The sequence below is a fragment of the Balaenoptera physalus genome (genome assembly GCF_965194825.1).
Source record: "Balaenoptera physalus genome assembly, chromosome: 14".
In the NCBI taxonomy this organism is placed as follows: domain Eukaryota; kingdom Metazoa; phylum Chordata; class Mammalia; order Artiodactyla; family Balaenopteridae; genus Balaenoptera; species Balaenoptera physalus.
The window spans coordinates 55,546,016-55,573,601 of record NC_138893.1 but is presented as its reverse complement, the minus strand read 5'-3'; the positions used below and the strand labels follow the sequence as shown (position 1 = coordinate 55,573,601).

Here is a 27,586-nt window from a genome sequence, read left to right as displayed (position 1 = left end):
GGAGGGGAGGGGATATGGGGATATATGTGTATGTATATGTATAGCTGTTCACTTTGTTATAAAGCAGAAACTAACACACCACTGTAAAGCAATTATACTCTGATAAAGATGTAAAAAAGGAAAAAGATAATATATTTATAAATCAGAAAAAATGTTCCCTTTAAGAAAATATCTGCTTCATAATACACAGATTAATACAAAGCTGAAAATGCAAAACATATATCACGTTAATATAATTGATTTATGTGTTAGGTTAACTTGTAATAATTTTTTTTCTTTTACAGCTTTGAATCTTGGTTTGATATCACTAGTCTGTCTGAAACTGCTGAAGATATTATTGCTAAAGAAAGAGAACAGAATGTATTGCATATGCTGCACCAGGTTTTGACTTTTTTCTTATTCTGCTTACTAGAGACTCATAGAATGAAAAAGGAACCCTAGAAATTACCTGTTCATCCCATTGTGGTAGAATTTGAAAAGTGAGCCCCCCCACCCCCAAATTTAACTTACTCTCCTGCCCTTTTCCCTCCGCTAGAGGTCTCATGGCGTTACAGCAGAAGTAAAGTGCTTTTCAAAATTTTGTCCTTTTCACGTATACTCATTTTACCCCTAATGGTTACTGACATGTTTGTCAGCCCAAAATGAAAATTTTTATGCAATGTTTGCCAACAGTAGTTGCATAATTTACTTATTTGTATGGTCCATTCTACTGTTTTGTACAAACTCCATCTATCCTATTTTTAAACAAACATAATCTTTCAAAGGTCTCCTAGTTTTCATATTGGGCCTGAAAAGCTTCTCAATTGTGCTTTGACAATTTTATTCAAAATCTTTTTGAAAAAGTTTTTTTGACTTTGAAGTGAGACAGTACAGAAATCAAAGTAAAAATAACACCCCAAATCATACTTCCCCAAATCATTTGCACGTTTTTTCTGATAGTTGCCTGTAGGTATATTTGTGTCTGGGCTGTTGTCTACAGATACTTTTTTCTTAAACTACTGGTAATGTTCTCTCTTTCTCTGGAAAATTAAAGTCTCTCTATGCTTGGCTCTATACCTTTGAGGTATTTAAATACAGAGCCCTAATCTATATGTAAATTAATTACTAATTTAAAGGTAAGCCTATAAAGGATATAAAATGATTTTTTTAAGTTGATTTTCTTTTAAAAACCTAAGCAGTTTAATAATGATATAATTACCTATTGCTCTCTGTTTTATAAATGTGGAAATCCCTTGTCATCACAGCTGATGAAGGAGAGTAGTTTTAAGTCTGAAGTTTTAGAACATATAGAAGGAAACTTTTCATGCCTACTTTTCTGGGTCAGTTGATTTTTTGGTTTTCTACTAATTCGAAACCTCACTTTTAAAAACTGTGGGCTATAACTTTATCCTTAAGAAGTACAGATACCACCTTCTTATTTCTGCTTTTTTAAACTATTCAAGTTATACTAGAATTTTTGAAAAATTAATAAGTTGTAAAATGTTACAGATAAACACTATGAGTTTGTCATGTGGTGGTTTTTGGTCTGAAAAATTTCAAGGAAATATTTTATATCACCTTTTGAGATGTGATAGTTTTATATAGGAAGAAAAGAGGAAGAAGGGGTAAAAGGGTATTTTGGGAGAGTATTCCTTGAAAATACAAAAATGTTTAATGTTTATATATGTTTATTCATGTTTAAATTATAGATTTTAACACCTTTCTTATTGAGAAGACTAAAATCTGATGTTGCCCTTGAAGTTCCTCCTAAACGAGAAGTAGTTGTTTATGCACCACTTTCAAAGAAACAAGAGATCTTTTACACAGCCATTGTGAACCGTACAATTGCAAACATGTTTGGATCCAGCGAGGTAGGGTGTGGATTTGAAATAACCTACCTGTAAATGACAGTTGGCATAGAAAATTTCATGGTTGATTTCAGTCTTATATAAGGCTCATCACCTGTTTTCATGACTTGTTGAGGGTGAATTTCTAACTGGAATATAAGGCATAAGGCCAATAGCAAAAATTGTCTCCTAGTAATTCTGTGGTCCTACTAAAATTCAAGTGATGGTTCCTGCATTAATTGCTTTATAGTCATCTGAAATACTGTCTGGGGATGGACGGAAATACATTTGAACAAGCACACAATATACTAAGGGCTTGCCAACTAGACCAGTCACCCCAAATACACAATCCCTTTACAGGAGGTTGTTGGTAGCCAAAAAATTTAATAAAATCCTCTATTTGAAAGAAATATCTTTTTTAGTTACCCACCATATTACAAGAAATTGAATTGGAATGTGATTATCTTATAACTGAAGATTAGGAGACCCTTAAATCTTGTTCAGATGTCCAGATTTTTGACTGTTTGCCATGGACCTGTGTATTTCTTTTCAAAGTATTTATGATTATGCATTTCTGTTCTTGTACAACCATTAGACTGTTATCCCATTTTCGTTTTAATTAAAGGGAATCTCTGGCTTTTTAACTGTTAGAAAATTAAAGTAATTGCCTGTTGGGAGGAATTTCATTGCAGTATTATATCAATCCAAAGAAATACCCTCTGTAGTGCAGATATATGGAGCCTCATTTCAGCCCAAAGCTATTAAATTCCTTTATGTAAGTTCAGAAGTTTTATCCATCCTTAATTTTTTCCATTGAGATATGAATGCATTAACTCTGATTCCAGATATTGTCATCAGTGTTAATAAAACAATTAAATTTCACAGGATAAAATTTACATTTGGCTATAGTTTATGGATCCTTGATTTTGTGCCTTTGGAAATTACTAAACTTGATGATGACAGACAAAATTATTTTTTTCTTTATATGTTAAAACATTTTGTACATAAAAATATTATACCCCACTTTGTGTGTGTGTATAGAATTTAAGAGTATAGCTTTTTTTTTTTAACATCTTTTTTTTTTAACATCTTTATTGGAGTATAATTGCTTTACAAAGGTGTGTTAGTTCCTGCTGTATAACAAAGTGAATCAGCTATATGTATACATATATCCCCATATCCCCTCCCTCTTGGGTCTCCCTCCCACCCCGCCACCCCACCCCTCTATGTGGTCACAAAGCACCAAGCTGATCTCCCTGTGCTATGCAGCTGCTTCCCACTAGCTATCTGTTTTATATTTGGTAGTGTACACATGTCAGTGCTACTCTCACTTCGTCCCAGCTTACCCTTCCCCCAACCCCCATGTCCTCAAGTCCATTCTCTATATCTGCGTCTTTATTCCTGTCCTGCTCCTAGGTTCATCAGAACCTTTTTTTTTTTTTTTTTAGATTCCATATATATGTGTGTTAGCATACGGTATTTGTTTTTCTCTTTCTGACTTACTTTACTCTGTGTGACACACTCTAGGTCCATCCACCTCACTACAAATAACTAAGAGTATAGCTTTTTAAAAAGATATTTCTTTAATCTATTGTTTTAGAAAGAAACAGTTGAGCTGAGTCCCACTGGACGACCAAAACGGCGAACGAGAAAGTCAATAGATTACAGCAAAATAGATGATTTCCCTAATGAATTGGAAAAACTCATCAGCCAAATACAGCCAGAGGTAGACCGAGAAAGGTGTGAGTTTAAAAATAAATTTAAGTATTCTTTAAACTGTGATTTTTTTTTTTCTTTTTTTTTTTAATGTCTCATATTCATGGATTATATATTTTGTGCAGAGCTGTTGTGGAAACAAATATCCCTATAGAATCTGAAGTTAATCTGAAGCTGCAGAATATAATGATGCTACTTCGTAAGTGCTGTAATCATCCGTATCTGATTGAGTACCCTATAGACCCGGTCACTCAAGAGTTTAAGGTGAATACTATTGAATAATATACTGTTTTGATTTCTGTAACTTTTTATGTTGGGTGAAAGTCATTTTTTTAATTATTATTATTACTTACAGTAAATACTGTTACGTTTGTCATATGAAGATTGCCTTCCTCCCCCCAAATTCAGAGAACTTTATGAATGTTAGAATAAAGGTGGTTTTCTATATGTAAGCTAACTAATATTTTTATTTATATATTTTATGTAAACAGCTAGGAATCCTCCTAAATTTAGAGTGATATTGGAAATACAACTTTTTAAGTAACACAGTTGATTTCCACTCTGTGTTTTAGTTGCTGTCTGTTTTGGAGATTGTCGTCACCTTTTCAGTATTCCTTTTAATTAGTATTCAGCTTGTCAAAATCAGTCTGGCTGCTCATTGCTTAAATCTCAACAGATAGCCACAGAAGAGAGCAAAAAGTTATGTTGATTTGTGGGCTTTCAGATTAAATGAATGAAACTGCTTTCTTAGGCAGTTGATGGAAAAACAACCTAGTAGTAAAGGAAATCAGTTCTCAGTAACCCTCAATAACCCTGTTTTGTACTAGTTTACAGCAGGGTTCCTTACCCTTGTCAATATTGACATTTTGGGCCAGATAATTCTTTGTTAAGGAAGTGCTGTCTTGTGGACTATAGGCCATTTGTCCAGCATCTCTAGCCTCTAGTCACTAGATGCCAAAATATTTCCCTCCCCCAGTTGTGTCAACCTAAAGTATCTTCCAGGCACTGCCAAATATACCCTGGGGGTGGAGGGCAAAATTGCCCCTATTTGAGAACCACTGCTTTAAAGCTTTTCATTGAGTAAGGAAGAAGATAATCTCTGAAGGTAATTAATATTTCACCAGAAGATTAAAAATTTCATCTTGGATACTTAGGTTGCTTATAAGCTCTTATACTTTCTTTAATTTCTACTGAGAGTTTTAGAAGTAATTTTCATACGCATTTGGTTGAAAGTGTACTCAGTTATAAAGAATAAACCTCAACATTAAGTAAGTTTGAACTTAATGTTCTGTTATACAGAATTTTGGGGAGAGGGGTGGGGAGGATAGATTACACACTTAAACCGAATTTTGTTTTTTGTGAAATCATTGGTTTACATTGTAGAGTATGTCTTTCCTTGAGTATGTCTTTCCTTTTCCTTTTTTATCTTCTGATTAAAAAGATCAAATAACAAGGTCAAATTTAAAAAGTTTTATAGGGACTTATTTGTCATTGAAAATTAAACTTAACATGGTTTTTATTTTGACAAAAACAGATTATTAGCAGTTGTTGTGACAATTTTTTTTTCCTTTCTTTGCCCACTTTTAAGATTGATGAAGAGTTGGTAACAAATTCTGGGAAATTCTTAATTTTGGATCGAATGCTGCCAGAACTAAAAACCAGAGGTCATAAGGTATGGTACTTTTGATTGGATTTTTGGTTGTTTAATTATTCTTCATTCATCAGTATAGATACTAAGATATATTTAAATTTCAGGTGCTGCTTTTTTCACAAATGACAAGAATGTTGGACATTTTGATGGATTACTGTCACTTTAGAAATTTCAACTTTAGCAGGCTTGATGGATCCATGTCTTATTCAGAGAGAGAAAAAAATGTAAGACTGCTTATGTCATACATACTTAATTCTTTTTTGTAACTCCTGTCTTGATTTCTGAAGTAATGTTCAAAATTGACCTAGGGACTTCCCTGGCAGTCCAGTTGTTAAGACTCCGTGCTTCCACTGCAGGTTCGATTGGGGAACTAAGATCCCACATCCCGCATGGCACGGCCAAAAAAAAAAAAGGACCTACATCCTAGGACCTCTGGTTTATTGCCACAACCTGGGCAATAGGCATGATCATGATTTTTTGTTTCACGGGAGTTGAGTCTGATAATTTTATCTCTTTCCACCAAATTGGTCATTTTCAACTTTATGGCTGCTGTGGCTTTCAGTATTTATTTATCCCACATCAGAAGTCCTATGGATGCTTAAGAACTCACGCCCAGCTTGAAGAATGCTGGCTTATTATATCCCTTGGGACACCACTGCCCTCCCCCTTCCTTTGCTGGTAAACAAAAGGTTATAAGATAGCTGATTAACATGCAGCTCTATATCCACATTCCAGGCAGGAATAGTTTCTTTCTTTCTTACTTCCTTATGTTTACATCCCTTTTGCTTTTAGATGCACAGCTTCAACACAGATCCAGATGTGTTTATCTTTTTAGTGAGTACACGAGCTGGTGGTCTGGGCATTAATTTGACTGCAGCAGATACTGTTATCATTTATGATAGTGATTGGGTAAGTTGGAAGTGTAGCAATATACTGATTATATTTCCATTCTGAATTTTTAATCTTTCGTTGTACACTTTGTAATTTCATTTTTGTTTTGAAAAGGTATCTACTTTAAGATGAAAATCATTTCTTTGTCCAGTGTCCAGTGTGTAAAGACTTGAATGTACTTTATCACTGAAGTCACTCTAGAAGTCTAAATTGAGTTAAGGCACTTAAACAGTACCTTAACTCAATTTTAATCAATCTTTTTAAACAAAGATTCTGATTGGATCATGCTCATTGACTTTACCCACATAGTATGAGTTTAAGTAATTTTAACCTTAAACTGTTAAACGTTATTTTTCTTTTTAACTTTAAGAACCCCCAGTCTGATCTTCAGGCCCAGGATAGATGTCATAGAATTGGTCAGACAAAGCCAGTTGTTGTATATCGTCTTGTTACAGCAAATACTATTGATCAGAAAATTGTGGAAAGAGCAGCTGCTAAAAGAAAACTGGAAAAGTTGATCATCCACAAAAGTAAATAACATTTTGTAGTACTTTTTTTGCTTAAGTTGTCTATTGTGTGTTGTGAATTTTTGTTATTGTTACTTTCTTTATAAAAGAAATCAGTGCAGGATTTAAATAGGCAGTGGGGAATTTGGAGCTGTGAAGACCTAAGCTGGGTTGGTGTGACCATAGACATAATGAAAAATACTAGCGTCTAAAATGAGGAACAATGGGGCAGTGAAGAGTATCAAGTATACTTTTATAGTGCCATATCTTAAACTGTCATGGGGATTGACATGATGTTACTGATTATTCTTTTTTTCATTAAAAAAAAGAAACTTTTTATTGAAGTATAGTTGATTTCTAATATTATATTAGTTTCAGGTGTACAACATAGTGAGTCACAATTTTTATAGCTTATACTCCATTTAAAGTTATTAAAAAATAATGACTGGGGCTTTCCTGGTCACGTAGTGGTTGAGAATCTGCCTGCCAATGCAGGGGACACGGATTCGAGCCCTGGTCTGGGAAGATCCCACATGCCGCGGAGAAACTGGGCCCGTAAGCCACAACTACTGAGCCTGCGCATCTGGAGCCTGTGCTCCGCAACAAGAGAGGCCGCGATAGTGAGAGGCCCATGCACTGCGATGAAGAGTGGCCCCCGCTTGCCACAACTAGAGAAAGCCCTTGCACAGAAACGAAGACCCAACACAGCCATAAATAAATAAATAAATTTTAAAAAAAATTATTAAAAAAAAATAATGACTGTGTTTTTATAAAGTCATTATCTGTGCTGTACAAAACTCCTTATTGCTTATTTATTTTATACATAGCAGTTTATATCTCTTAATCCTCTACCCCTACCTTGCCCTCACTTCTCCCCACTAACCACTAGTTTTTTTTCTATATCTCTGAGTCTGTTTTGTTATTCATCTGTTTTATTTTTTAGATTCCACATATAAGTGATAACATACAGTATTTGTCTTTCTCTGACTTATTTCACTAAGCATAATAACCTCTAGGTTCATGCATGTTTCAAATGGCAGAATTTCATTCTTTTTTTTTTTTTTTTCATTCTTTTTTATGATGAATAATATTCCATTTTGTATTTCTCTTTAATCATTCATCTTTACCCATTCATCTGTTGATGGACACTTAGGTTGTTTCCATATCTTGGCTATTGTAAATAACGCTGCTGTGAACATTGGGATGCATGTATCTTTTCAAATTATTAGTTTTGTTTTCTTTGGATATATACCCAGGAGTGGAATTGCTGGATCATATGATAGTTCTGTTTTTAGTTTTTTTGAGGAACCTTCATACTGTTTTCCCACCATTCCCACCAACAGCATACTAGGGTTCCCTTTTCTCCACATTTTTGCCAACACTTGTTATTTGTAGACTTTTTGATGATAGCCATTCTGACAGGTGTGAAGTGATATCTCATTGTGGTTTTGATTTGTATTTCTCTGATGAATAGCGATATTGAGCATCTTCATGTGCCTGTTGGCCATCTATAGATGTTCTTTGGAAAAATGTCTATTCAGGTCTGCCAGTTTTTTAATCAGTTGTTTGGGGTTTTTGATATTGAGTTGTATGAGCTGTTTATAATATTTTGGATATTAACCCCTATCAGACATAGAGTTTGCAAATATTTTTTCCCATTCAGTAGGTTGCCTTCTCATTTTATTGATGGTTTCCTTACTGTGCAAAACATTTATGTCTGACTAGGTTCCATTTGTTTATTTTTTTTGCTTTTGTTTCCCTTGCCTGAGGAGACAGATCTAAAAAATACTGCTAGGACCAATGTCAAAGAATATATTGCCTATAGTTTCTTGTAGGAGTTTTATGGTTTCAGGTCTTAGTTTAGGTCTTTAATTCATTTTGAGTTTATTTTTGTTTATGGTGTGAGAAGATGTGCTAGTTTCATTCTTTTATATGTAGCTATCCAGTTTTTTGAAGAGACTGTCTTTTCTTCATTGTATGTTTTTGCCTACTTTTCATAGATTATTTGAACATAAGTGCTTTGGGTTTATTTCTGTGCTCTCTATTCTGTTCCATTGATCTATGTGTGTGTGTTTGTGCAAGTACCATGCTGTTTTGATTACTATAGCTTTGTAGCATAGTCTGAAGTCAGGGAGCATGATTCCTCCAGCTTTGGTCTTTTTTCTCAAGATTGCTTTTGTTTTGGAGAGGTCTTTTGTGGTTCCATACAAATGTTGGGATTACTTGTCCAGTTTTGTGAAAAATGCCATGGGTATTTTGGTAGAGATTGCATGAAATCTGTAGATTGCTTTGGGTAGTATGGACATTTTAACAATATTAATTCTTCCAATGCTTCTTTCACCTCGTTGGTTAAGTTTACTCTTAGATATTTCATTCTTGATGCGATTGTTTTTTTACTTCTGCTTTCTCATAGTTTATTATTAGTGTATAGAAATGCAACAGATTTCTGTATATTAATTAATCTTGTATCCTGCAACTTTGCTGAATTCATTTATTAGCTCTAACAGTTTTTTGTGGAGACTTTAGTTTTTCCTTGATATAGTATTGTGTCATCTGCAAATAGTGATAGTTGTACTTCTTCCCTTCCAATTGGATGCCTTTTATTTCTTTTTCTTGTCTGACTGCTGAGGCTGGAACTTCCCATACTGTGTAAATAGAAGTGATGAGAGTAGCCATCCTTGTCTTGCTCCTGATTTTCTAGGAAAAGCTTTAAGCTTTTCACTGTTGAGTATGATGTTATTGTTAATGTTTATCCTTTTTTTAAAATAAATTTATTTAATTTATTTGTTTTTGGCTGCGTTGGGTCTTCGTTGCTGTGCGTGGGGTCTTTGTTGCTGTGCGTGGGCTTTCTCTAGTTGCGGCGAGCAAGGGCTACTCTTTGTTGCAGTGCACAGGCTTCTCATCGCGGTGGCTTCTCTTGTTGCGGAGCACAGGCTCTAGGCGCGCGGGCTTCAGTAGTTGTGGCTCGCGGGCTCTAGAGCACAGGCACAGTAGTTGTGGCGTATGGGCTTAGTTGCTCTGCGGCATGTGGGATCTTCCCAGACCAGGGCTCGAACCCGTGTCCCCTGCATTGGCAGGTGGATTCTTAGCCACTGCACCATCAGGAAAGCCCCTACTGTTTATTCTTGATAAGAGATTTGTGTGCCAAAATGCTTTAAGAAAACTTCTAAGCCTCTTCTTGCAAGTAAAATATATTAAATATTAGAATATTAAAGGTATATTGAAGTAGTGCTACAATAAAATCTGTTTACTTTGTTGAACCCACTATTTCAAAAATATTTGACTCCAGTATGCCCTTTTCATAGTTTCAATAACAGAATATTAAAAACACAGTATTTTTTTTTTTTAATCTAGATAAGATTCTGAGGATAGGGAAAGTGAAGTGGGTGAGGCATTGGCATTTTATGGTCTGTTCCCTGATATTCCTTGGAGTTCTGCTTTTATTTATTCAATATAAAATTCTGTTGGATAAATGGCTTGATGGCTGCCATAAGAAAAGTTGAAAATCATCTTATATAAGTTTTGAAGCCTAGAAAAATTATAATAATGTTGAAAATTGCTATCAATTTATTTTATGCTACTTTTCTACTTGCAAATACTGTCTCCAGTATATCTCATTTTGAGGGAAATTGTGGATTAGGCTTTAGACCTCTTTAATTTGATTTGATGGAGCATTCAGATTGTAGTTAGAATTTCCATTGGAGGAAAAAGGAACTTGGTCCTAATAAGATGTTGTGCAAATTAAAAATTTTTCACCTGTGCTGCTTTTAGGGACTTGAATTATGAAATAAATTCTGTTTTGTTTTGAATCTGGTTTAAATTAGGTACGGTTTATAGTTTTATTTTCCCAAGTTTTACTTTTAGTAATTTTAGAGATTAATTTCAGAGAACAATTTGAAAGGAATTTTTAAAATGCTGACAATGTTTTATTGAGGTATAATATACATACAGTAAAATTCCCAGCTAAGTGTACAGCTTGATGTCTATAACAAGTGTATATACTCAATTAATTATTATCCAGATCGAGGTAGTGAACATTTCCAACATCCGAGAAAGTTTCCCTTTCTGTTCATTTCCGAGGCTCCCTTCCCCTCACTAGAAGGCAACCACTATTCCAATTTTTGTCATATAGGTTAGTTTTTCCTTCAACTTCATACCTGGATTCACTTGTATGTATTTTTTTTTTTGCCTAGCTACTTATATTCTACATAATATTTTGAGATTCATCTATGTTGTGTGTGTTAGAAGTCTGCAGTTTAAACAAAAAAAATGCTGAATAATTCATCCATTCTTTTGTTGATTGATGTTTGAATTGTTTACAGATTTTGGTTCTTATGCATAAGCTCCTCTTATACAAATATTTATGGACATATGTATGTATTTGTTCTTGGTCTTAGAGTGGGTGTATGTTTACCTATAGAAAACTACCAAACTTTTCCCCAACCATTTTACGCTCCCACCAGCAAAGTATGATTAATTGCAGTTGCTTTTCTTTTTTTTACCAACACTTGGTTTGTCTGTCCTTTTTAATGTAAGGCATTCTGATTGGTTTGTAATGTACTGTATTTTGGTTTTAAAGGCAATTTTGAGTGTTTTGAATTTCTTGAAAATTTTTTCTAGATCATTTCAAAGGTGGTCAATCTGGATTAAATCAATCTAAGAACTTTTTAGACCCTAAGGAATTAATGGAATTATTAAAATCTAGAGATTATGAAAGGTAAGATTGTTTTAATTTTAGAAAAATATAATGCATAGTTTTGATTTATCATATAGATGTGAATATCTTGTTTCCTTATAGGGAAGTAAAAGGATCAAGAGAGAAGGTCATTAGTGATAAAGATCTGGAGTTGTTGTTAGATCGAAGTGATCTCCTTGGTAAGTATCTCTCGTGGTTTTACTTATTATTTTTACGGAAACTTTGAAACATATACATAAGTAGAGAGAATAGTATAATATACCTCTGTGGATAATTCATTCTGCCGTTAATAGTTTACAACATTTAGCCAATTTTACTTCATTGCCATTTTCTTTAATCAGAATGTTAAACTCATGACATTTTACCCATAGCCACTTTCTTAGGCATCTTCTACTGAGAAGAACATGTTTTTAAACATAGTCACTATGTCATTATTACATTTAAGAGAGTTGGCCCTAAAACCTTAATATCAGCTAATACCCAGTTCATATCCAGATTTCTCCAGTTGTCTCAAATCTTCTTACGGTTTGAATCAGGATCCAAATGTCATTGTTTGCTATATCTCTTTTCTTCTATATCACCCTCCTCACTTTTGTTTTTCCATGCCATCGATTTGTTGGAAAAACTGGGTTATTTGTCCAATAAAATGACCTGCATTCCAGAATTGGCCGACTCCTCACCCCCCTTACTCATTGTCCTTTTTTCTTTTTAATAAATTTTTTAATTTTTATTTTTTTTTGGCTGCATTGGGTCTTTGTTGCTGCGCACGGGCTTTCTCTAGTTGCAGCAAGCAGGGGCTACTCTTCGTTGCGGAGCACAGGCTCTAGGCACTCGGGCTCAGTAGTTGTGGCTCGTGGGTTCTAGAGCGCAGGCTCAGTAGTTGTGGCTCACGGGCTTACTTGCTCCACGGCATGTGGGATCTTCCCAGACCAGGGCTTGAACCCGTGTCCCCTGCGTTGGCAGGCGGATTCTTAACCACTGCGTCACCAAGGAAGTCCAGGAAAAGGATTCTTAAACAGGGTACAAAACTCTCAAACTAAATGAAGAGCTTAATAGATTTTATTATTTTAAAGGCTTCTGTAAAAACAAACAATACCGTAAACAGATAAGAGACAAACCACAAATATTTGCAGCACACGGCACACAGGAAATGTTTATCATATATAAATAACTGAATATCAACAAGAAAACTGGACAACTTAAGAGCAGACGATTACTGGGAGAGAAAGAAACAGCCAGCGAACATAAAAAGATGCTTCAATCTCCCTAGAAATCAGAGAATGCAAATTAAAACCAGTAGTGATTTCATTCCAATAGCTATCATATTGACAAAAATGTAAAAGATTTCATATTAGCTATGGGAGTGTATAAAGATATATTTTCATGGTGTTTTGCTTTCCTGCTTTTAAACTAACCGTAATTGGGCTTTTTTTTTTAATATCTCTGAGAACATAATTCAGATTGGTGTTGTTTATTGCTGTGTATCTGTATATCTTAAATACAGCAGAAGTGATTTTGATTAGCAAACTGATGTTTCAGTTTGTTTGTTCCCTGGAGGACAGTTCTAGTTTTAATAAGAGTGTACTTTTTTGCTAAAGTGGCCCACATTTCTGTGGATTTGAAAATTTTGGACAGATGACTCACTTTTCATAAAAACATAGTGGACCTCTCTTTTAAGATTTCTTTTTAAGCTCTTATACTTAAAAAAAAAAAAACTTGTTTATATATTTTTCTCTTAGATCAAATGAATGCCTCAGGACCAATTAAAGAGAAGATGGGGATTTTCAAGATACTAGAAAATTCTGAAGATTCCAGTCCTGAATGTTTGTTTTAAATTGGAGCTAAAAGAATGTCTTTAAAAAGTTCTTGTTTACATCTAGTGATCTGTATTGGTGTTAAAATCCCGATTTTTCACTCTACTTCTTTAATTATATCAGTTTACATAATATAACTTGTACCATTGCATAAGTTTCTGAGCCTTATTAAGAGCAAAGACATATTCATAGTAAGTTTCAGTTAATTTTTCAGACTCGATAGTACTCTTGGGTATAGGCTGATGTGTCTGTCCTTAACCACTGCCAGATTTATACAGTCTTCCTGTGGAAGTTTAATGTCTTTCCCCCACCCTCCTTTTTAGCAGTACAGTTCATGGGTTTTTGGTACTTCAGTTATGGAGTAGGCTTTGGATGGGGGAAAGATTGGGATTATACTGTCTATTGTTTAAATAAGAAATGGTTTGATTTTTAGGGTCTCTTTCTATAAAATAGTTTGCCAAATAAATGTTTGTTATAAGATGATCTCATCAGATTATTTTTTCAGATAAATAATGGCTCAGGTGAAATAATCGCAAAAGTCTTGACTGGCATTGCGATTCAACATTATGGTGACTCTTTCATTCATTAGTACTATACACATATGTCATATAAAGATTTCAGCTGGACCTTGGGTCAATGCAGAGAAGGCTCTGGAAGAAATTATAGGTTCTTGACAAAAGACCAGAAATTGGAAGTGGCAGTGTACCATGCAAACCAAGAACGGAACAAGAGAAAAGGGGCCCTGAAAATTTATAGCAGGGAGAGGTTAAAATAAGGCTTAGGAATATAAGTAACACAAGATCCATAACAGAGGAGCAGAATGGGAACCATTTAGGCCCTGTATGTATATGAAAACTGAATGCTCCCTGAACCATACATTTTTGTGTAGGTTGTTATTCTTGCTGCCATGTATATTCAAATGTAGATGAGATTCTCTCTGCCTTAGGGTAATGGAACCTAGGACTCAGAAGAAAAACTATTTTGAGAGAATATTCAGCCAAAGGAAAGAATAGACTACAGAGTGGATTTTTTTCAAAGTGGAAATGTTTACCAATCGCTGACAAATCATCATCGTAACCTTAGTTGGTTGCTTAGTAGTCATACTAAGTTTTCCTAATCCATTCTCTTACATTGAGCTCAAATGATTATTTCATGGGTTTATCTCTGTCCTCACATTTCTAATACCTCCTCCCTCTGGCCTTGCTCCCTGTCCACACAGAGAAAATAAAAATGATCAGAAAAGAACTTGGCCACCACTGCATCTGTAAACCTACCAGCATCTGTGCCCATGTATCGTTTACTTTTATGCATATAGTCTGTCCTAGCTAGAGCCAACAGAAAGGCCCCATTTCTTGTTTTACAGCAAACTCCTTGAAAAGTCTGTATTCACTGACTTGTTTCGCTTCCATTTTTTTCCTAAACCCATTCCAGTCAGATTTTTAAAGTCTCCAGTGACCTCTCTCTACGACCTCATTTACTTGATCTTTCAGCAGCATTTCACATAGTTGTTTAATTTCCACTAAACCATTTCTTTAGTTTGCTAGGTTTTCAGCAGACACATTTGCCTGGTTCTTCCTACTTCTCTGGTTCTTTCTCAATCTCCTTTGCTATTTTTTTCTTATGTCTTTGACTCCTTAACATTAGAATCTCCCAAGTGGGCTCCCTTGATGGTCTTGTTGCTTTAAATGCCAACTGTGTATTAAATTAAATGCCAACTATGTGGTGATGACTCAGGTTTATATCTCCAGCCAGAATCTTTCTCCTGAACTCACTTCCAACTGCCTACGTGATATTTTTACTTGGTTGCCTGATAAACGATCCCAAATCTGAACTGTATGAACTTGTTCTCCAGCCCTTTAAGACTGTTACCTCCCATGCGGTTATTTTTCAACTTCTGAAATCTTGTGTTGTCATCTCCTGTGTTTTCTTTTCTGGGAGTTTAATGACTCTTTCATCCTTTTATTGTTATTTTAGTTTAAGGGGCAAGAGGAACAGATGTATTCACTCCATGATACTGAAACAAATGCTCCCTGCTTCATCTGTATAAAAAGGTATTCTCAGACCAGGATTTGTCTTCCCTCACTTGATCAAATTGCCAAGAAAAATACTTCATTAGCTTTATTGTTCGGTGAGTCATTCTTCTGTATTATGAGGCAGTTCCTGAATGTACTGAGAGGTATAGTGAAAGTGGTACTTGAACATTTCCAGGCAAATATGTTTGATGGACTCTTTCACTGATGTCTTAGCAATTGTATTTGATTTTTTAGTCTTAGAACTTTGAAGTAATACTTTATGAAAAGCCTGAAATGCACTAATGTTTATATTCAAAACATTAAATAAGTGCTTCTGGTTTTAAATTCTGTACTCTTACTTCATAAGATTGTTTTGGTTTTGAGTTTTTTAGGTTAATGCTACTTAAGTTTTTATGATTCTATTTGCTGTATTAGTACATCTTCACAAATAACATACTATGTATTAATACTTTATCATTGATTATGGTTATAAAAATCAAGCCCAAGGAATCATATTTATGAGTAAAATTAAAGATATCTTTTGGTCTTTATTTCTTTGGAATCACTTACTGTTATCACTTGGTTTACAACCATTGCTACATTCAGAGAAGAGGTAACTTGTTGAAATCTAGTGAAGCTTGTCTTTCCATTATATACATTTTACGTCTCTAACTTAGGTAATGATTTTAACTCTAAACAGGTTTGATTAAAAGTTAAATGACTTTTAAAGTGAATTATAAAAACAAATTTTTATATTTTTATTTCTGGCTTAGACGTGGCAAACTAAGCTTAAAATACGACATGTTGTAACGTAGTCCTATGGTGCATATCTAGGACATGAGTTTGACAACAGCACCAAGCAGATGGCAGCCAGATGCAATAAAAATACTGTCTGTCTTAGGTGTTACTTGGTACCAATATAATTGGAAAGTATGAACACTCACAGGTAGCTGTACTTGACTGTATAGTAGTTGGTCATTCATGTGATCTATAGTGTACTTGTTATACATTTTGTTTAGATCTGATTGAAATGAATACACATTTTAAAACTCAAATTCCTGAGCTATGTCCACAGGTTCCAGTGGAGAAATGCTGCCCTAAAGGATAGATTAATTTGTCCATAATTTTTCCTGATCTCCCTTTCACAAATCTATCTCCTCCAGTCAGATCAATCTACACATCAGCCCCCAAGTCACATCTCTGGGTCTTTTTTATTTCTTCCTCTGAGTCTTAACTACTTTTTAGATTCCTCTATATCATTAACTGTTTGCTTAAATGTCACCACCTGAAGAGGTCTTTGATAGTGGGGGGATTGTGTGAGCCGTTCCTCTTCTCTAAAATATTTCAGGATGTTTATAAAATAAGGTGTGCCTGCTTTCTCGTTTTCAGTACTCACCACCACCCCCCACACCTATACAATTAAGGTGCTCAGATGAACATTTCATTTATTCTTAGCTTTAAAAAGTTAGTTAAAGAAATATAAAAATAGCACAGTTATTATAGAAACATGGCAAGTTTCATTTTCACTTTTTATTGGGATATAACATCTCAATAAAGAAATCGTATACTCAGTTTGGTGTATCCACTGTGTAACTTACCATCCAGATTAAATGGGGTATTTCTTTAAAGAAGGCTCTCTGCCCTTCTAATTAATAACCCTACCCCAAGGTAACCAGTCTTCTAATTTTCATCACCATGGACTAATTCTACATAGCAAAATCTAGTGAGGTTTGGGAACTGTTAACCAAAAAACATTTCTCAGTGCCAATGAAAACCTCTGGTGAGAACAGATCAATTATATAGTTATCTTACCCCTCTTTTCTCTTGCTCTCTGTACAATTTATTACTGGATTTTTGAATAAGGATTTTAGCTGCTGCCGCCACCACCAATACTAAGCGTATTTCTCTGGATACTTGAAAGATATGAAGTGCATCTCATCTTATCGTTTCATCAGAATGAGATCTCTGACATGACTACCTTGTGCCGGGGAACCAGACATGGACTCATTTGGGAGCATGGGGTGCAGGAGGCTTTCCTTTACCCTATTTATCTCACCACCAAGGTTATACCTGCTGTGTTCCTACCTTTTTCTCCACCTTCCAATGAATTCTCTTTATACCAGTACTAGGGTGTATGACAAGTGATAATAGAATATTATACTACTTGGTACAAGACAGGTTTAATCTTTTCATGGGAGAGCATGGAAGCTTAAGTTCTGCATGGACCTGAAGATAGGTACCAGCGATGCCAGAGGTAATCCTAAAAATTAATAATTGATCAACTCATTACTTACTGTTTGGACTTGTTCCGTCACATTCCTCACTCAGATGTGTGAGTGGTTGGCTCCTTGGCATTCAGGTATCAGCTTGCATTTCACTTCAGAATGAATGTCCCTGATCCTCCCCCCAAAGGACCACACTTGCCAATCTGTCAGCCTCTCATCATCTCCACGAGATTGGGTACTTTATCTGTTTTGTTGACTACATAAGAGAGCGTGTTGGAAACATGAAGCAGGAATAAAGTTAGAATCATCCAGTGAACACACTGAATAAGGAAATACTGTTCCCTAGAATTAAAGAAAGATGAAAGATCTCAGATTATCAAGCGCTAAACAGAAAAGATAAGGAAAACTATACGCCCGGATTCATTATAGATAAAATAACATCAAATGCAAAGAGTCTTCTAAAACCAGATCACTCACAAAGGAACAAAGATCAGGTGGACAGCAGATGTGTTATTTTAACAGTAAAATAAGACTTAAAAATTTCAATGTGTTGAAAAAAAATCCCAACCTAGAATCACATCTGTTTAAATGTGAGGGAACAGTGAAGATACTTCAAGGCATACAAGTTTTGCCCTGCAAAAAAGTAAAGTGAAACCAGCCTAACATAGAATCCACATTTCTGACGTGGCTCGTTAGTACCTCACTGAGGATCACCCTAATTCAGTAAGTACTTCAAAATGCAGCCCATTAAAAAGATTTTCTTTTATTGAAGTATAGTTGATTTATCAAAAAAAAACACAATCAAAAAGTGGGCAGAAGATCTAAATAGACACTTCTCCAAAGAAGACACAGATGGCCAAGAGGCACATGAAAAAGTGCTCAACATTGCTAATTAGAGAAATGCAAATCGAAACTACAATGAGGTATCACCTCCAGTCAGAATCATCAAAAAGCCTACAAATAATAAATGCTGGGGAGGGTGTAGAGAAAAGGGAACCCTCCTACATTGTTGGTGGGAATGTAAATTGGTACAACCACTATGGAGAACAGTATGGAGGTTCCTTAAAAAACTACAAATAGAACTACCATATGATCCTGCAATCCCACTCCTGCACATATATCCAGTGAAAGCTATAACTTGAAAAGGTAAATGCACTCCTATGTTCATAGCAGTACTATTTATAATAGTCAATACCTAAATATCCATGGACAGATGAATGGATAAAGAAGATAAACACACACACACACGATGGAATACTACTCAGTCATAAAAAAGAACAAAATAATGCCATTTGCAGCAACGTGGGTGGATCTAGAGATTATACCAAAAGAAGCCAGAGAAAGACAAATCATATGATATCATGTATGTGGCATCTAAAATATGGTACAAATGAACCTATCTATGAAACAGAAACAGACTCACAGACATAGAGAAGAGACTTGTGGTTGCCAAGGGGAAGGGTTAGGGAGGGATGGAGTGGGAGGTTGGGGGTCAGCAGATGTAAGTTAATATATACGGAATGGATACACAACAAGGTCCTACTGTGTAGCACAGAGAACTATATTCAGTATCCTATGATAAACCATAATGGAAAAGAAAATAAAAAACCAGAATGTATATATATGTATAACTGAATCACTTTGCTGTACAGCAGAAATTAACACAACATTGTAAATCAACTATACTTCAATTTAAAAAATTAAAAAAACAAACAAACACAGCCTTCACCCCTTGTGTGGTGCAGATCTTGGTTTTGATTTCTCATGGGTGACCTTTTTCTCCATACCCAAGGTCCTGCCTGGACTGACAGTGAAAGTCTTCACTTTCCTACATTGGTGGATAGAATCCTTTTAATCCTTTTTTTAATAGAATGAAGCAGTCTTGTGAACATCCAGGTCTTATGCAGTTGTTTCAAAACTTAATGCCCCATTTTGAGGCAATAATTCTGTTCTGTCCTTGGGCTTATGAGTCAATTCTGTACTCCACTCTTTATCTTTTGGGTTCTGGCACCTGAATATTTGCCTTTCTTTCCTTTGAGTTTGTATAAAAGTATTTTCGTAATATTTTATGCAGCATTTATATGTGTTTATAGTTGGTGGGGAGCCATTCACGTCAGCTCTGTCTACCATGTTTCTTTGGGTTTATCTTGATATTCTTATTTTATGATTGTTGAAGTTGAATAGTTAGTGAATTTATTTCTTTTCTTGCTTGTAATCCAGTGATTACATGCAAAGCTATACAATTTATATATTGATAAATACTGGGCATTTAATGAGATTTACTTGCAAATAGTTGGGATTTTACTTTTAGAATCTTTTCACACCTATGATTATTTAAATTAGAATCTTTAATTTGAAAAAGATTCTAATTATTTAAATTAGAATCTTTTCACACCTTAATTATTATTTAAGATGTTTTAAAATATTTTGAACAGTACTGTCAAATGGTGGGTGGATTTTTTTTGGTTAGACTTTAAAAAATGAATTCTGATTTCATTGCACTGGGATCAGTGAACGTTGCTAGAATAACAGTGTTGCTTTTGCTGGTCGATTAAGATATTCTTTGTGGCCTAGTAAGTAGTTAATTTTTGAGAGAGCTTTGCTAGCAGCTTTGTCCTGGAGCACATGTAAGGTCAGCTGCACCAAAAGCTTTCAAGTTTGACTTAGCTGTTCCATTCTTTAATGAGGAGGTTGACTGTCTATGCCCTATAAATTCTGCCTAACTACCCCCATTCTACTTGCATCACATCTAATTTCCCATCAGCCAAAGAGAGTCACTGGGGCAAGCCCAGAATCATAGTTGGGGGGCACTGTAAAGTTATATGGCAAAGGTATGGGTACAGGGACGGATGAGGCATTTATGCAAACCATCACTGAGAATTATTTCTTACTCTCAAACGCAAGTAAATACAAAACCAGTTGGAGACAGTTGAAATTGTTTTTGGAAGCCTTGTGATATTTAGTTAGTTCTGCCCAGTCTTCAAAGCTTAGTTCAAATACCATTAATTTTTCTTGATTCCATTAATTTTTCTTGATTCTCACAACAAGGTATTTTCATCCCTTTCAGATTTCTACAGATCCTTTTACCTTTTTTTAGGACACTCATTATTCAGTACCTTATAACTCTCTGAGAATATGCATTTTATTCTTGACTAGAGAATAATATCCCGAGGACCACTTTTTTTTTTTTTTTCCTGAAAAATTTCCTTAATTCCTAATCCAGACCCTGGTGTGCAGTAACTGTCCAATAAATATTTACTGAATAAACACAAGAATGAGCAAATGGAAGAAAGATTAAGCAAACCTTCAGAGAGAGTTTTTGGACATAAGAAAATCCCTTAAATCCTGTGAGAAGTCCTTGTAAGTTCTAATTATAATTCTTTTCTTCCTACAAGGAAAATGCTCAATTTCCAGTAATGTTAATTTAAAACTGACCTTATCTGAAGTGTTTCTTTAAAGAGAAACAGACACAAATCACACCCAGACTTCCCAGTGACAATTTATTTCTCCTAGAGAGGTAGAATTCCATACTGTATATAAATGCATATGATGTTTGAATTATGAAGCTAATCTCATAGTAACTAGGTAGATTTCTGAAACCAAAGGGTTTTCTTCAATTGTCTGTAAAGATAATCTTAAAATCCTTTAAAGTCTGGTGTTTGCAAAGAGCCAATTTCATCATTCAAAAGTGTCTACTTCTATGAAGTTCTAGAAGAGCTAAAACTAATGTATTGTGCTAGAAACCAGAGCAGTGGTTGCTTCTGAGGATGGGGATTGCCTGGAAAGGGGGTGAGGGAACTTTCCAGGGGAATGGAATTATTCTACATCTTGATAGTGTGTGGTTTACTCAGGTGTTGGTGTTTATCAAAACTGACTATATTGTATACTCAACTCTTATCAGAAGGCCCCAGTGTCCCCAAATGAGCAAGATGTTAAAGGCCGTTTCCAAAAGGAAAGGTGTTTCAAGTACCTGAAAATAAACCTTTTCTCATGCCCATTCTGATTTAGACCGACCATGTGTTTATACTTGCCCTTTCAAGGCATAGCTGGGCTTTATGCTTTGCATTATGATTACAATATTTATCTTGACAAAGATGATTTCTGATGACAACTAATAAAGTATTTAAGACAAGACTGGTAAATGCATGTGCAGAAACTCTCCAGTCTTTAAAAAATCAAACCATTCTTTCCAAATAACTTTTTTCCCACTTCTTTCTAAACTAATACGTGTTCTATGTTGATAATGTCAAAACATCAGATACTTTTAAGAAAGAAAAGAAAGAAAAGGAAAAGAAAAATCACTTATGATTTCACCACCCAGCGACTACTGTTAAAAACCTGGGGGCTAATTCCTTCCCACACTTTTCTATGTGAACATATATGTGTTTACATGTTTTCTTTCAAATGGAAGTTCTCTGTATGTTCTTTTCAACATGCCTTTTTAGCTTGATACATACTGAACATTTTGCAGCCAAGACTGTTCCTGACTGAGTAGAAGAGGGGTGAAGCCAGACTGGGAAGTGGCGGGAAGGGAGTGAAGACACAAGGACTGGCCCTGAGGCGTCTCACCATCACTCTGCCCCTCCTTGTCACCGTCTGCTTCTGCAGAGAGGGCTGTGCCTCCTGGGATGGGCGCCTGCAGTGCTGCTTGTCAGAGAAGGAAAAAGCCAACTTTCTTTCAGGGAATCCTGGCTGCACTGACCACAGGAAGCAAAAGGGAGCATGTGCAGAGGGGGATCTGCTTGCCCACAGTGTGTTTTCAGCCAGCTTGGAAATACTTAAGCCCTTTGTCAGGGAGATATGAAGCAGAGTTTTGAGTTACATGCTGTTGTAATCATCTAAAGGGCAATGTTTGTTTGTTTTAACCAGCAAATTGCATGTTTTCCTACTTCAGAAAAATTTTGTCAGAAGCCAGCTAGTAGACAAAGAAAAAATGCTATAGTGACCGTTTAACGATAATGCCAGCTAACGTGTGTATAGTGCTACCACGTGCCAGGCCCTGTTCCAAGACCTTTACCTACACTAAATCTTTCAATATAAATCGTTACAAGGCCATCTGTTAGGGACACCTCCCTGTCAGCGTTCAAGTGACCAATCCAGTATGCTTTTTTTTCCTTTAAAAATTAAAGCTTATCAAATAACAGCAGAACTGTTCTCTAATAGCTGCTTTTATTCTTACGTATTTTAGGGAAAGATCATATAGGTTGGTGCCATCTTTTGCCAGATTTCTACTGTTATCAATTGCTTCCTGGGTTTTTTTCTACTTTTTTTCTCTGTGAATCTGTCCTCAGCTCTTCTTGCTTTAAAATAAATTGCCTTGGAGCTTGCATAACCTGTTAACTGTGTTTAGGCCTCCAGCTCAGCCACTGAATGGCTCCACTGGTCAGTGTGGCTTCTGACGTGTCCCTGAGCCCTTTCATCTTTCACTTGACAATGAATGGAAAAAGTTTTCTTGGTGGCTCCAGTCTCTCTCTCCAAAGAATATAAAAATTCTGCTGCAGACTTAGAATTACAATGTTTCAGTTGAGAAGGAACTTTATTTAGGGATTAGCTAACTCAAAGATTTCCTGTTATTGATAGTAGTGGCTTAGTAAATACAAACTTGTTTTTGATTGATTATAACCATCTCATTCCATAAACAAACTCTTATTTGCCACAAGTAAGTGCCATGAAATTGAAAGAAGATCTCTCAATGTGCAAGCTGGCGGACAATCTCAGAATTTAGCCCTGAAATTTGTACTAAAAACGGTTATACGTGGCAATATATGAAAAGACCACAAGGTGGCGTAATTTCCCCAATTAAAACTGACCTTCCCGGTTCTATTTCAGTCTTTCTATTTTACAAGGTTAAGATTTCCATTTTACTTATTTTATTTTGCCTGTTGAAAAAGGGGAAGAACAACAATTCACTAACTCCTGTATCTGTAACAGCAAGGGAGATTTCTAAGTTATTTCATTATGTTTTAAAGTAGAATCTTCTCTTTTTCTAATTATAAAAGTAACAATTTCAGAAAATTTGGAAAACACGGAAATCATGTTCCTTATCTCTTTCTATGTGCACAATTAAAAGCACATACATACTTACACTCTCAGGATCACATTGTATATAAAACCTAGCAAATTGTTTTTCCTAGTAAGAGTATAAGATTTACAATTTATATCTATAATTATTTTCCAAGAATATTATTGAGTACATACTAAATTATTTTACAATATACATGGATCATTATTATTTTAAAGTAATTGTCTATTACTGGATAAGTGTTGGATATATAGCACCGTCTCCTATATAGGTCTTTGTAAGTCTCTGATTTGCTTCTTGGGATACATTTCTGTAAGTCTGAAGGTGTGAACATTTTCTAGGCTTTTGATAAATATTGTCTAGGAACGATTTGCCCATTTTAACAACATTTACCCATTTACCTAGCACTGTGTGTGTGTTAAGTTGTTCAACCAATTTTGTTAAATCTGGAGTTGTAAATATATGTAAGGCTTTTAATGCATATTGTCTAGGAATGATTTGTGTATATATCTATACTTCCACAAAATTAGACCAGCACTTACCTACTTGAACCAAGTAGTGTGCTTATGTATTCATTTATTCATTCATTCATTTTTTTATTTTTTCAATTCATTTGTGTGTGGTTGTGTGTGCACATTTTCTTTTCATGTCAATGTGTTTCTTACTGAAAGTGATAGTAAAAAAAAAAGTGTTTAAAACCCTGATCATATGGTTACTGAGTACCAAAATTCCTACCAGAGTTCTGTAACATATTATTCCTGTGTTCAGGGACCCTAGAGAACAAGAAGTCTCCTGGCTTCATTTTACTGATAAGGAAACTAAGGCTAGAGAAGAAAGCAATCTTCCCAAAGATGACAGGGCAGAAGCCAGACTCAGAACCAAGATCTCTTGGCTTCCTATACTGAATCCTTTCCATTCTACCATCCTACATAAATGAGCCAGGCATCTACCAAGGGGTGTCTCTGATTAGGTTAGTGATCAAGGCAGGAACTAGGAGAGTAAAGAAAATGAATGAAGACAATTGGAAATATTGAGGCCTCATATAAAGTGGTGAGGACATACCCCTTCTAAAATTATTGATGTTAAAAATTTAAAAACAAGATTTCTGTGGCTAGTAAGGAGTTTATAACATTGGTCTAAGGCCTTTTTATGGAATAACCAAGCAGTTCCCCACAAGGGCTGAAATTCTATGACATCTATTGAAATACTTTTAGCAAAAAAGCCTTTCTTTCTGTGAATAACTTTGTGATCTCTTCATCAGATTCCTTAGGTCGAATGAAGCTAAGAGCATCAGCATAGGCTTGAGCAGCCTTAACCTGAGGTGTTGGGATAGTAAAATTCTGGTGTACCAGTTGATGCCAGGAAAGAGCGACTAGATTAGGACAGGGCCCTGCAGTGGGGACTCTCATGATGATGGACTGAGACAGAAATCATAGGAGCAGTTCACAAGGTTACCTAGGAGCAATCTGTCTTGTTGCAAACTTTGTCTAAGTAATGATAATGATAACGTACCTTGGGGCATGTTCATTAACCACTCTGCTCTACAGAATCCACATCATCTGTTCTTGCTATTACTGTATCTATCACCCATTACTTAGTTTTATAATATGTCTTGATTTCTGGTAGAGTAAAACTTCCCTTCTCCTCTTTCTCATTCTACCCCCTCTCCATTCCCCTCAACTGTTTCCTCCTTCACCTTTTCCCTCCTGCTCCTCCTATTACTGGGATTTTTATTTATGTGGGAACATAAATTTCCTTTCCTTTACGAAAAGGAAAAAAACCTTGTTGGGGCTTTGAGATTGCACTGAGTCTACTGATCAGTTAGAAGAGAATTAGCATCTACACAATATTGGCTCTTCCAATCAGTGGACTTGGTATATAGCCCTATACTTATTTAGATTTTCTTTCATGCCTCTCAATAAAGTGTTATAGTTTTCTCCAGAGAATTTTTTCATGTAATGTGTTAGATTTATTACGTACATGATTTTTTTTGTTATTTTAAATGATAATTAAAAATTTAATGTCCTCTTGCCTCTGATATAAAAAGACAATATAGACAATTGCATCAAAAAGAGTAAAATACCTAGGAATAAGTTTAACCAAGAAGGTAAAAGACTTGTACACTGAAAACTGTAAGACACTGATGAAAGAAATTGAAGGAGACACAAATAAATGGAAGGATATCCCATGCTCATGGATTGAAAGAATTAATATTGTTAAAATGTTCACACTACTCAAAGCAATCTACAGATTCAATGCAATCCCCATCGTAATTCCAATGGCATTCTCCACAAAAATAGAACAAACAATCCCAAAATCTGTATGGAATCACAAAAGACCCCAAATAGCCAAAGCAATCCGAGAAAGAACAAAGCTAAAGGCATCACACTCCCTGATTTCAAACTATATTACAAAGCTACAGTAATCAAAACAGATAGGTAGATCAATGGGACAGAATAGAGAGCCTAGAAGTAAACCCATGCTTATATGGTCAATTAATTTACACCAAAGAGCCAAAAATATATGATGGGGAAAGAACAGTCTCTTCAATAAATGGTGTTGGAAAACTGGACAGCCATATGCAAAAGAATGAAACTGGACCACTATCTTACAACATACACAAAATTAACTCAAGATGGATTAAAGGCTTTAATTTAAGACCTGAAACCATAACACTCCTAGAAGAAAACATAGGTGGTAAGTTCCCTGACATTAGTCTTGGCAATAAAGTTTTGGATCTGACTCCAAAAGTAAAGGCAACAAAAGCAAAAATAAACAAGTGGGACTATATCAAACTAAAAAGCTTCTGCAAAGCAAAGGAAACTATCAACAAAATGAAAATGCAACCTACTGAATGGGAGAAATTTGCAAATTATATATCTGATAAGTGGTTAATATTCAAAATATATAAAGAACACATTCAACTCAATAGCAAAAAAAACCAAACAATGTGATTAAAAAATGGGCAGAGGATCTGAATAGACATTTTGCCAAAGAAGACATACAGATGGCCAATGGACACAAGAAAAGATGTTCTGCATCATAATCATCAGTGAAATGCAAATCAAAACCATGAGGTTTCACTTCACACCTGTTAGAATGGCTATTATCAGAAAGTCAACAATAACAAGTGTTGATAAGGATGTGAAGAAAAGGGAACCCTTGTGCACTGTTGGTGGGAATGGAAATTGGTGCAGCCACTATGGAAAACAGTATGGAGGTTCCTCAAAAATGTAAAAATAGAACTACCATACGATGCAACAATTACACTTCTGGGTATTAATCTTAAGAAAATGAACACACTAACTTGAAAAAACAGGTGCACCCCCATGTTCACTGCAGCATTATTTACAATAGCCAAGATATGGAAACAACCTAAATGTCCACTGAAGGATGAATGGATAAAGAAAATGTGGTCTATGTATGCAAGAGATTACTATTTGGCCATAAAAAAAGAATGAAATCTTGCCATTTGCAACAACATGGATGGACCCTGATGGTATTATGCTAAGTGAAATAAGTCAGACAGAGAAAGACAAATGCCATATAATCTCATTTATATGTGGAATCTAAAAAAGAAAACAACAAAAAACCCCCAAACAACTAAGCTCCTAAATACAGAGAACAGTCTGGTGGTTACCAGAGGTGGGGGCTCAGGGAGGGCAAAATGTGTGAAGTAGTCAAAGGGTACAAACCTTAAGTTATAAAATAAAAAAGTCATGGGGATGTACTGTACAGCATGGTGACTATACATGCCACGGAGAAACTAAGCCTGTACGCTACAGCTACTGAAGCCTATGCGCCTAGAGCCCGTGCTCCACAACAAGAGAAGCCACTGCACTGAGAAGCCCATGCACTGCAACGAAGAGTAGCCCCCGCTCGCTGCAACTAGAGAAAGCCCACACGCAGCAACGAAGACCCAACGCAGCCAAAAATAAATACAATTATTAAAAAAAATAATAATAATACTGTATTGCATATCTGAAAGCTGCTAAGAGAGTAAGTCTTTAAGTTTTCATTATGGGGGAAAAAATTCTGTAACTATGTATGGGGACGGATGTTAACTAGACTTATTGTGGTGATCATTTTGCAATATATACAAATACCAAATCATTATGTTGTACACTGGAAACTAATATAATGTTGTATGTCAGCATACCTAAAAAATACAATATAGAAACATAATTTCTTTTTTATTGAGGTGAAATTTAGCAACAGGGAATTGTA

The 27,586-nt window shown here is 35.3% G+C and overlaps 1 protein-coding gene across 2 annotated transcripts in view; it reads left to right on the top strand.

The window, feature by feature from the left end:
* The window catches only part of HELLS (helicase, lymphoid specific), a 36,802-nt gene extending 23,222 nt beyond the window's left edge, over positions 1-13,580 (top strand). The window contains exons 12-22 of one of the 2 annotated variants that reach the window (XM_082423660.1): positions 285-381; positions 1,689-1,850; positions 3,427-3,566; positions 3,668-3,806; positions 5,131-5,214; positions 5,298-5,417; positions 5,986-6,102; positions 6,455-6,614; positions 11,211-11,307; positions 11,389-11,465; positions 13,026-13,580. In XM_082423660.1, the coding sequence (XP_082279786.1) occupies positions 285-381; positions 1,689-1,850; positions 3,427-3,566; positions 3,668-3,806; positions 5,131-5,214; positions 5,298-5,417; positions 5,986-6,102; positions 6,455-6,614; positions 11,211-11,307; positions 11,389-11,465; positions 13,026-13,120 (1,288 nt within the window). In that variant the 3' untranslated portion in view covers positions 13,121-13,580. Of the gene's footprint in view, positions 1-284; positions 382-1,688; positions 1,851-3,426; positions 3,567-3,667; positions 3,807-5,130; positions 5,215-5,297; positions 5,418-5,985; positions 6,103-6,454; positions 6,615-11,210; positions 11,308-11,388; positions 11,466-13,025 lie in introns of those variants that run through there. The other variant, XM_082423661.1, reaches the window with a different exon arrangement.
* The last annotated feature ends 14,006 nt before the right edge of the window (positions 13,581-27,586 follow it).